General features: G+C 33.3%; 1 protein-coding gene across 1 annotated transcript in view; it reads right to left on the bottom strand.

Annotated features, from left to right (window-relative positions):
* Positions 1 to 12636, bottom strand: part of STPG2 (sperm tail PG-rich repeat containing 2) — a 391925-nt gene that overhangs the window by 340546 nt on the left and 38743 nt on the right. Inside the window, exons 4-5 of the mRNA XM_049887070.1 lie at positions 7876 to 7988; positions 4193 to 4304 (exon numbers count right to left, since the gene is read on the bottom strand). Coding sequence (XP_049743027.1) covers positions 4193 to 4304; positions 7876 to 7988 — 225 coding nt within the window. The remainder of the gene's footprint in view (positions 1 to 4192; positions 4305 to 7875; positions 7989 to 12636) is intronic.

The raw sequence follows: 12636 nt of genomic DNA, 5'->3' as shown, positions 1-12636 counted from the left end.
CTACCTGTTACCTCCCTCATGAGACTCCTTTCATCTTCATTACCACTGACACCACTTGTAATACAGGTCTTCATTATTTCTCACCTTAACTACTCTAGGAACATAGCCAGACTCTCTTTTCTCCAATACATCTTATTAATGTTAGACTAATCTTGAACATAGCTCAAATATCTTCTGATCAAATTCATTTAATGACTTTGTTGCCTATAAGCTCAAAATAATACCTCTTCGCATGGTGCTATGGGTTGTTTTGCATCCCCCAAAAAGATATGGTGAAGTCCTAATTCCTGGTACCTGTGAATATGATTTTATTTGGAAATAGGGTGTTTGCAGATATAGTTAGTTAACATGAGTTCATACTAATATGGCTGATGTCCTTATAAGAAAAGAAGAGACACAGAAACAGAGGAGTGACAGGGGCAAAGATTGGAGTTATACTGCCACAAACTGAGGAATACCTGAGGCTACCAGAAGCTGAAGGGAACAGGGAAGGATCTTCTCTTAGAGCCTTTAAAGAGAGAGAGCATGGCCCTGCGGACACCCTGAATTCAGACTTCTAGCCTACATAACGGTGAGGGGATAAATTTCTATTGTTTTAAGCTATCCAGTTTGTAGTACTTTAATACAGCAGCCCTAGGAAACTAATACACCTGGCATTTGGGGTCCTCCAAAATATGTATTCACACTATTTTTCAGGCTTAGATTCCTCTTACACGTAACCTATATATAGCCTATGTCCCATGAATAAGTCCTTGAGTTCCCAGTTCTAAAGTTCAGGCACTGTTGTAGCTGCCGCTCACCATGTAATCACCCTAGAAGAGAATTACCTCAGGGCTTCTGCTTAAAATTTGCTAAGGAACCTACAAATAAAAGGAAAGGAACTATGCACTGTTTTAACATAAAAACCACTCAATTTATAAATATCAGTATCTAACTTTGGTGTTGTAACTTTATTATTTTTTTTTTAATGGCCACCCTCATCAAAAGGTCTCCCTTCTTTTTTTCAATGATATAATTTACACTTAAAAAAAAATTGTGGCAATTTAAAAGTGAATGCAGTATGGACAATATTCATAAAAGTGTGTCAGCATTTAGTTTTTAATGTAACAAAATAACAGAAAATTTAATGATTTCTTATGTCATAATAATCTATTATTTAGTATTATGTAAGTAGAGAAATTTAGAATTTAGGGAGTGAAAAATAGTCCATTTCCCCTCATCACCTCAAAATTTAAAATAAATATTTCTCTATTTTATAAACAAATATTTGCTGACAGAATAAAGCACTGGGAAATGCCATATATAATAAGGTTTATATATTTCAATTAGCTCATTCAAATTAATTCTTTATTCCTTTAATTATTATAGGGTAAAGAAAGAAAAAAGTTATTCCTTTGCTTCCATTTGTCTAGGTCCAGAATGCCCTAATGGAAAAAGCTGTGCAAATCGTCATTTTATATGAAATATTTATCAGTCTCATATTAAATATGCAAAAACACCAGTATTTTCACATTGCCTGCTCTAACGGTACATTCTCTTTCATACCAAGATTCTTATTTTATCAGACTTATTTTCACAGAGTTGGTTTTTGAAAGACAAAGAGGCATATCACATATCATTACAATATAGGTGAACAAGTCCCTGGGAAATTCACAAATACAAAAGAAAAAAAAGTATTAAAAGTGTATACATAATCAAAGCTGAATTACCCTTAAATACAGTTTCAAATTTAAACTGTATATTAGATCTTACTAGAAAAGACCATTCCAAGATACAATCAAATCTGAAGCTCTTTAGAGTGTTCACATCTTTCCCCTCCCACTCTTTGAGAGTTTTTCCAGGTGTTGCAAATAACAATGATGCACAATAGCATAATAAATCTGAGATAATATTTCAGTATATAATTTACAATAATTGTAAATTAAACAGTATTCAAGAGAAAAGCAAAATGGTAGTGGTAGAGGTATCTGAAACTGAGAAACAATGATCAGATTCAGAAATTATTCTCCTGAAAGTGAACTAAAAGTTAAGAGTTCAACATATTAATATCTTTGCACAAATAGAGAAAATGATACTTTATATTTAAAAGCCTTATACATATAAAAATACAAAATGATGTTGGTATTTCAAAAAAACAGGAAATATTTTAGTTCCTTCACGTATTTACCAAGTAAATACTAATTGAGCCCTTATTATGTTTTAGGGACTGTGTTAAGATACAATGGTAAATAATACATAGTTCTCATTCTCAGGAAACATGCAATCAAGTGAAAATTTTACAGTTAATAAGAGAAGGATAAGAAAAAGAAAATGCACTGAAACTAACATTTAGATAAATGAAATTTATTTCATTATTATCCATTATAATTCCTATTTATGTTGATATATTAAGCCTTCCCACAATTTAAAAAATAATAACAATCTCAGACCATAGTAATCTCAATAAGCAAGGTTAGAAATGCAATAATATAGACATCATAATACTACTTTAAAAGTCATCTAATATAAACTTCTTTCCCCCTTCAAACAGTGTAGAATATCACTATGAACCAAGGTTTTAAAATTACTTACTAGTTAGATTTCTAAATATCTAAGGTGAATGTTTTCAATAAAAAATCAACAAATGAAAAGTTTCTTTGCTTTAATTTTTGCATACTTCTACTGACATTCAAAACAAGAGATTATATAATATAATCTATAAAATAAATTCTATTGATGAACAAATAAAACTTAGTGAGAAACCAAAGGCTTTTCTCACCTTTACTTCAGTGTACATTTAAATCATTGTATCCATAAAATTCTACTGATTCTTAAATTAATACTTTATCTGCTTTGAGATTTATAACAGCTATTCTATGAAAACAATTGTACTATTTATTCTGTTACTATGTTTTTGTAATATTTCTATGAACAATATTTTTCATTGCTCATTAATATTCAGGAGCCCTAGCGGTACAAGAGTTAAGAACTCAGCTGCTAACCAAAAAGTTGGTGGTTCTAACTCACCCAGTAGCTTCTCTGGAAAAAAACCTGACAAACTGCTTCTGTAAAGATTACTGCCAAGCAAACACTATAGGGTTGTTCTACTCTGTCACATGAGGTTACTTTGAGTCTGAATTGGCTCAATGCCACCCAACAACAATTAATATTCAGCAGAAGATATAAGAAATCAAATGCAAATGAAAATTCTCATTGAAAGTTATTGATTTTTCAACTGAGAATCATTTACCCTTACAATAATGGATCTATTTTTAGATAATCGTTCTATAATCTCCATGTTTTTAAGTTTAATAACATACTGGAGGAAAAATCTAGGGATTTATTTGCCTGTAAGTCCCAAATGAGTAAACTGAGATATAGGTACAAAAGAAAAATATTAGTAGAATTTTGGGTTTTATATTAATTAAAAAAGGCAAACCTGTTGCTGCCAAGTTGATTCTGACTCATGGCAACTCCATGTGTTACAGAGTAGAACTGCTCCATAGGGTTCTCTTGGTTATAATCTTTACATAAGAAGATTGCCAGGCCTTTCTTCTGCAGTGATGCAGGGTAGATTCAAACTGTCAACCATTAGGTTAGTAGTCATGTGCAAACTGTCTACACCACCCAGGCACCGTCTTTGTATTATAAACATACACTATCCAGAAGAAGATGAAAATCTTAAAATGTACTAATCAGACTATTCCCAAAATATTATGCTTAGTTCTAGATATCATGCAAAAAAAAAAGGGGGGGGGGGTATTTACAAATTGATGAAGGTACCTAGATAACTTCAAAGGAAAATAAGTTACCTTGAAATTAAATAATGAGAACAGTCAAAGATACTTAGAACATTTACCCTAACTAGAAAAGATTTAAACAGAGATTGAAAAGAAGTCATAGGAAAAAGGAAAATAATAAGTGGGCAAGAGGCAAGTAAATTTAGGTTAGTTTAAAAGAAGGACAATTTGAGAAATAGAGTTGTCCACTACTAAAACAAGAAAGCTTAGGAGTAGTGAGTTCTTTATCACAAAAAGCTTTCAAGCAGAGATAGTGACCACTTGACAGAGATATTTACTATGGTTCCTTCCACAAATACTCATTGAGTGATGAGGTACCAGGCACAGTAGATCCAGAACTTTAATCTTGAAATAATGGAGTTCAGTCATCTTGAAAACTACAAAATAGATGAAATAGCTACTTTTCAGCTTACCTTTTTTTCTTCCTGCAGTATTACTGAATCATAAAATCGTGGGATAAATGAGCAATAATTTTGCTGTCGCTCTTTCTTGATGTTAATATTTTCATACTGTGGTGGCTTTTCCCTTTAGAAAATTCAGAGAGAAATGAGGAGTACTCAATTTCAAGTATAAAAAAAAGTTTATATAAGCAAAGAGAATATTTTACAGCAACATTCCTGATTTAAAAAAAAAGTATACAGTAAGATCATCTAGATGTGTTAGACCAATATATTCTAATTTTTTTAATGTACACATTTATATCAGTTAGCTCTACTTTTTCTAATTCAGAGAATTATTATAAACCTATTGTAATAACGATTCCAATAAGAAAATATAATATGGAATTTACATCATGAATTGGGAAAAAAAAAAAGCTACCAAAAAAGCTTCCTGTGTATTCCACGTACCACAAAAAAGTCTTTAAAATGTCAGAATCCCTTGGTATTTCAACTATCGCAAAAATAAAGGGAAAATAGCCATATACTATTTATATCATAAAACAATTAGGAAAATGGCATAAAGATTCTTTGAAAATTAAAGCAAAGCTTATTTTCATTCAAGTTTAGTCAGCCCCTAGAAAGAATTACAAACTAAATAAGCAGTAATTAAGAGGCCAAGCTTTCAAGGCAGAGAGCCTGATGGGAATCCCAGAATTGTTAACTACTAGCTGTGTGACCTTATGCAAATCACCTAACTTCTCTTAGCTTCAATTTCTTCATCTGTAATAGGAATTAGTAATAACTAATTCTAAGGCTGCAACGATTAAAGTAGATAACCTATACGTGAATTGCTTAGTGTCATGTTGTGGTCAGCTGTTAGGTGTAGTAGAGTTGGTTCTGACTCATACCAGCCCTACATACAATAGAACAAAACATTGCCCAGTCTTTCACCATCCTCACAATCATTGCTATGTTTAAGCTCACTGTTGCAGCCACTGTGTCATCCAGTCTGATTCAGGGTCTTCTTTTTTGCTGATCCTCTACTTTATCAAGCATGATGTCCTCCTCTAGGGACATGTCCCTCCTGATAACATGTCCAAAGTACATGAGACAAAGTCTCCCCATCTTCACTTCTAAGGAGCATTCTGGTTATGTTTCTTCCAAGACAGATTTGTTCATTCTTCTGTTAGTCCTTGGTATATTCACTATTCTTCACCAACTCTATAATTCAAAGGCGCAATTCTTCTTCAATCTTCCTTACTCATTGTCCACTTTTCATATGCATATGAGGTGACTGAAAATACCACGGCTTGAGTCAGGCGCATCTTAATCCTCAAGGTGACATCTTTGCTTTTTAACACTTTAAAAGTGTTTAATAAAATGTTAGTGCCATACGTGGCCCATAAGCACACAATGATTATTAGCTATTATAAGAATCACATTTAAATATGTTATACTGACTACACTATTTTTTTTTTCTATCTCTTCAGCAGAACTGGAAAAAAATCTCATATTTGACATTTCCAACAAACTATACTGAACAAAAACAGATAAAAAAATAGACAATAAAAAACATAAAAACAAAAGTTAATTCAAGTTACTTAATGGCCATTATTTTCTTCGTTCTGCATTGCTACGATTTAAATATGCATTTAACATCCCAGTTCACTGTTAAATGCTGACTTCTTCACTGAATTTTATTCTCATAAAATTCAACAAATGAACTTTTTTTCAAAATCTCAAATGAGCATAAGGATAACATTTATATTTGGGCTATTAAAAGCATATTATTTAGATCTGTGCCTTCACCAAAAAAAGACTTGTAAATTCATCTTTCCATTTTGGGTGACCAAGAATCTCCACATTTATACCGTATCAAGTATTGCCAGGATAATTCTGAATCAATCACTGAAAGTCCAAAGGGAAAAAAACCGTAGAAAATGTCAGTTGCCAGAAGGAAATAAGACAACTCCAAATAAAGATACTGTGAAGTTGGCCAAATCAAAGAGCAGAGAAGCTATGGAAATGGTGAAGTAACTGAAGCAGAACAAAATGCAATCTATATGAACACATACCTAGAAGGAAAAATCAAGTACAAACAGAAGAGAAGAAAAGGGAAATGACAAAGATCAAAAAGAAAGCAACGACATAAAGAAAAAAAAAAATTGGGGGAAGAATGGAAGGGGACAGCGTTGGAGAAATAAAAAAGACGGGTAAGGAAAAGTACCAAGCAAATTTAGAGCGACACTGATTAGACAGAGTCCTGGTTATACCCTGGATACTGAGAGGTGTAGTGGATTGGGTGGAAAATAATCATCATAGAACTATGTGCCTTAAAAAGGGTTAATTTACTTTATGTCAATTATATCTCAATAAAACTGACAAGAATAAGTAGGTAGGTACACAGGTAGGTGGGTATGTAGATAGGTACATAGATGATAGATAGATAAAGATAGATAGACAGACAGACAGACAGGCAAACAAACAAAGTAGCCAATCTGGGAAAAGAAATGAATAGGGCAAAAAACAATAAGCAATAAAAACATATGTTAAGAGGGGCATGATCAGAGTTAGACTATTCTGTGGACTTTGTTTTGTTTGGAAAAATGCTAAAGATATTAAATTTAGGCTTTGTGAAGTTAAATATACATGTTTTAAGTTCTGGTGTAACTACTAAAAGAATAAAACTACGAGGCATATCTTCTACATTAGAAGAATTTAAAAAATAGAAAGGACGATGGATCAGACTGTAAATTCTCAAAAGTGGAGAGATGTTTTATTCTTTTTATTCTGTTACTACACTGAGTATTCCTGGCACACAGCAGAAATTCCAACAACGCTTGCTGAGTGAATGAACTGTAGCAGGACAGTCCAAGTGAGAGCCTAAACTATATCCACTGCTGATACGGAGATATGTCTGAATCTGTCTGGTTACTGAACTGAGTATGTGATCACTATGGAAATCTTGGGAGAACACTCATCCTATGAGAGGAAAAGAATCAGGCAGACAAGCTGAATCCTTTTCTAAAAATTTAATCATCAGAAGGGGTGGTAGATTCTGAGGATAATACAGTATTTGTTATGCAGTTTTGCCTTCCATAAGCTCATGTGGAAGGCCTTACTGTAGGAGCAGCAAAAAGTAAAGAAAAAAGAGGCATTCTACCGGAAATGGATTTACTGGCTAAAACTTCGAAAATATTACTTTCAACCTAATGTTACTGTTTTACTTACACTAACTGAGAATGCCTTCTAAATCCAACATGCAGTGAGAAGAATGAAGACAAGTGCAAGGGTTAAAACGGAGAATACTCAGTCACATTCTTTTATTTTTTATCTGATCTTTTGCCTATAATTGTAAATTTTAGTCCTTAGATACATGGCCTATGTATTTAAGCATATCTAAGTCTAACTCTGCCACTTAATGACTGACTATGTCATTTATCCACCTCTGACCCTTGGATTTTTTCACAAATAAAACAGATAACACAATAGTATCTATACATAGAGTTGCTATGAAAATTAAATAATACATGGAAAGCAGATAGCACAGAATCTGGCTCATAAAAAAGTAATAGCTTTCAGACAGGTTATTCCAAAATGCACTTCTTGGATTTTTTGGTACTGATTTTTCCTTTCATAACAGCATAGCCTAGTCTAAACTATATTATTCTTATAGGCAAGAACTACACTAAAGATATTACTATTTTTTTACTTACTGGACTATATCATACTGTCCAGGACCAGGTCCTGACTTTGGAGGTAACTCTCGTCTTCCCAAAGAGTTGCCAAAGTGTATCCCTTTATATTTCAAAGCTGCATTGAAAACATTCTAAAAAAAAAAACGTTAAGGACGAGATATAGTTTAAATAACTTGTAAAACAATGTTTAACTTTTCTTAAGCCAAAATCTAAAGCAAGGAGAGTCTTAGGGAAGGGGATTCTACTTTGACAGATCCCAAACTAGTTATCACTGCTGTGCCCCATCTCACTCCTGAATCAGCCAGAGTTCCCAAAGAAGTCTCTAGAGCTTTTGTATTTCCTCGCCAATATGAATATATTTGCTCTTGGCAGTACATTCAGTAATCTAAAACGTTAAGATAAAAAATAGCTCTTTGTCATAAAACAAAAAAAGACACAGGAAACTCTACGATTCAGAGAATGCCTATTAAAATGACCTTAATTAAATAGATGAGAAAGTACAAACGTCATGAAGAGATATCAGATAACATCTAATTACCTGGTATATATCTGTGAATATTATACAAGAATATGTAATATATTCATGTAAATTTTTCAAGCAGTTATAAATAATCAGTGATAAACATTTTACTGTTAATGCCATCAAAGCTGGGGGTCAGGATCAGTCCTTTAATGCAAAAGCATTATTTGTGACCTGAGATTTCCACAATCATTTCTCCTTTATATCCACTATAATAAATGTCAAAATTAGGCATTAACCATTAAAAACTTCACTTTAGTGAAGTTAAGCTACTTTATTTCATCAGAAACCAATCAAATAAAATTGTATAGTGTAAGAACAGCAGCTTCTCTTACAAGAATTCTATTAATACATTCTAAACTGAGCAATCATTTAAGAATTTTTTTAAAAAACTCATTTTTTAACTGGTCGTAAAGGTAAACTCTAGTAATTTATTTTTAATTAACATTTGTAAAAATATAATTTTAAAACAAGTTTTTTATTAAAATTATATGTACATATCTATAATACTAAAAAAATCCCTAAAACATAAATTTACGGTGCATAAAACAGTGTATCTGAATTGTTCTAGCTGACTATTACTATTCAAAAACAGTAGAAACAAAATCTCAATTGCCATTACAAATAATATTAACACCACTAATAGCAATATCATATGATAAAACATATAATTCCACTTCAAAATGGTAAATTAAACCCACACCCACCCCATCTCACCAAATTTTCAAAAGAAGTGTATAAAATAGACACAAGTTATCAGTTCTAGAAACTAGGGAGGTTATCGTTCACACGCTAGGAACATCAAGGAACTTCTACAAGACATAGCACAGCAGAGACTAGAACCAGAAGACCTCAGTGCACGTGAAAAGAGCCTCAGCAGAATCCTATAATATCTCTAGAGAGGGGGGAGCTAGAGGTAAGGATGAACTCCTGGTAGTGCTTAGGGAGCAATTCTCAAACCTACTAGCCCCCCTGGAGACTGGCACCAGTGCCGTTACATGAAGAAATGACGGAGGATGCTATGACCACTTTATTTTTGGCATAGGTGGTTGTTGGAAATAAATTGAAAGCACTGTCACTGGCCCCTAAAATGAATATAGACTTTCCAATTAGAGAGGCACTGCTCCCGAAAGCATTGGGCAGCCACACCAAAATCCAAAAAGAAACTGGCACAGCACTGAAATACCCTACTGTGTGAAAACCTCTTTTATTTCTCAGAACTTACCACAAGCAATGGGCCCTCAGGTATTATAAAATAAAAACACAATAAAGTTAAATTTTTTCTTCAAGCACCTAACCTGAAGTTAGAACTTTGATGTTTTCATGAAGTAAAATGGAATCTTTGTTGATTCTTTTTTCACATATGCAATCTCTTAGAGAAACTGAATGAGAGTGCTTCTGAAGTTTCCCATGCTTTTATTTTAGCAAATATCCTTGTTTGATCCTTGACTGGGGTATTGAAGGGTAAAAAAGTTGGGAGTAGAGAAACAAGAACTTACCAGCTTGTGCCCAAGTAGGACTCAGACATGTTTTGGAATGTCTGGTGAACTAACGGAACTAACGAATCAAAAGGCAAATATGAAAACTAATCCTGTGGGAAGTACCTAATCATGATAACCTTTACCCAGTAAGAAAATCTTAGTATCCAAAGAATGACAATGCTGAGTATTTTCTGTTGACTGAATTTGCCTCCTAACAGAGGCAATTCCCGCTGGACTTATGCCTGTTCCCTGTGGAGTGCAAAGAGGCTATGAATAAATTCTAAAAGAACTGTTTGATTAAAATACTGGTAGAAATCAGCGCTACCTTTGGACTCCTCTAATAGGACATAACACAAAAAGAGAAGGGCATTATCTCCCACTTCATTCCAGCTCATCATGCAGCTTTTTCTGTGATAGAGTATGTTGGCGGAAACGCCCAGCAGAGACCACCATCTGGCAAGAGACTGAAGTGCCTGGTGGAGCAGTAGCTGTATTCAGAGGAAACAGAGGTGTTTGAGAAAACAGTTAAGACAGTTGCTGAGGTCTTCTAGAAATACCACGAAAGGGGAACTTTTCAGAAGGCTGAAGGTTCTCTACATCAATAGGTTTAGGCTAGAACCATTGCTATTTGAGTTATTAACATTATTATGATTCTCTTTAGTACCGACAGTGCAATGAAATCTGGAAAACTTAAGTTACATAAATAAAAAGGATTAATCCTTATTTCATATAGCAATATTTCTGGTACTGAAAATGGTCTCAATATGCTGGGATTATTGATATGCAGATTCCTTCTAATGAATTATACAAAATCTTTCCCCTTCACTCTGAACATTCAGCTTTAACACAATGAGCAATGCAGTTCTATAAAGCACTATATCAAAGTAAGATATTATTATCATCATCTTCATCAACAAGACAAGTAGTAAACTAATTGATAGATATATATCCCAAGCCCAGCCCCATTAGGTCTAAAAGGAACAGGGCCATGAATAAGAATTGAAAGAGCTATCTGTGATGTTTAATTCTGCGTGTCAAGTTGGCTGGACTCTGGTTCCCACTGGTTTGACCAAACACACTAGTCTAGTCGTTGTTTCATAAGGTAATCTAATATAATATAATCACCTTTCATAATGTAATCTAAGCTAATGTAATCAATTAATCATTTGAAAAGGGTGTTTCCTTAGGTGTGTTCTACTTCCAGACTATGAACAGATGTTTTGGCAGATCTCTCTCTCACACACACATATAAAAAAAAATACACATACATATATATCAGTGATATATATGTATGTATATATACATACATATATATATATATCAGTGAGATATATGTGTGTGTGTGTTTGTTTACATGTATATATATATCACTGATTCTGGTTAAATGGGGAACCCCAAGACTATCCCATCAATCTCTGTAACACATAGCACTATGAGCAACACTGCTTTGGGACTCCCAACTGTAATACAAAAGAAAATAAGGCAGTTAGGCCACCCAAAGGGTTTAGGCCTGAGGGAGCTGGAACAAATGCTATATCATCTAGCAGAACAGCATAAAAAGTCACACAGCCTGTCACTTCCGTCAGAGCAGCAGATGTTACTAGAAGAGTACTGGGAGCAACTCTAGCATCCACTAAAAAAGAGTAGCCAAAAAGCAGCCCATTCCTATAGGGTCAGTAGCAACTCCAGAGATGGCTGCAACCAACAGAGCTTTAGAAGAGACAGTGCCTAGCAAAGCAACATATTGTCTTGCTAAAGTAATTGTTTTCGACAATCTTTCAAAAGGGATTATCTCTGAATTCCAGAGCTGCTTCTATATATGAACTACGAAGATTCCTTCAGCAATTGCTATTCATCAGTTCAGGAAAGAGCTCCAATAACTCCCCAAGATAATTTTCTTTATTTTGTATTAATGTTTTCATCTTGAAATGGAGCCTATATATAATATTATCTTAAACAGCAGATGAAGAGCTACAGAGACTTAGCAGAAATTTGTATAAGATTTGAATTAACATTATTACATGCAGTTTTGATGGAAGAAATAGCAAATAGCAAAAATATTCCATTTCCCATATATTGTACTTTATTTTTACTTAGAAATAAAGCAGAATGTCACAACTGTGCAGATTTGTTCTACTATCATAATACGCAGTTAAGTACCTAAATGCAGAACTCTGTTTTAATACAATATAGCCATGTTGGGTATACTAAATATTTTATATATTTCATGAAGGAGCATATTTAAAATATTGATTTACTATAGCCTACAGATTTGCCAAAAAGCCAATATTTTCAAGCAAATTTTAATAAAATTATCTTTTACAACAGATTGTTAAAGCCTAAAGTAGTATCGTGTTAAAGTTTAACATCAATTCTTTTAACATAGCAATTCAACACCCTGATCGGAATTATGTATAAGAAGCTTTCTTCAGGTGAATTTACACTACTGAGACTTTGTGATTCAACTGTTTAATGATTCTAAAGGTAATCCAGTGGAAAGAGAGAATATAAAGAATACTGAAGACATTTATCATTCAAGATACTAGTAAAATCCTTTTCATATGTATATAATAAAATCTATTTCATTTAAACCATGTGAACTAACATGTACTTAACTCACTAACCTCTGTAGTACTCAGGTAAATGTTCCATTTCAAATTAAATTTAACAGCCTCTTAAAAACACTGAAACAAAATGAAGAATAAATTGATGCACACTTAACTCTTAATCACACTCTCTTTATGTCAAAAAGTGCTGACAATATCAAGGTCAAGGTCA

The sequence above is a fragment of the Elephas maximus genome, chromosome 5 (genome assembly GCF_024166365.1).
Source record: "Elephas maximus indicus isolate mEleMax1 chromosome 5, mEleMax1 primary haplotype, whole genome shotgun sequence".
NCBI lineage: Eukaryota > Metazoa > Chordata > Mammalia > Proboscidea > Elephantidae > Elephas > Elephas maximus.
This window is presented reverse-complemented; position numbering and strand designations above follow the sequence as displayed.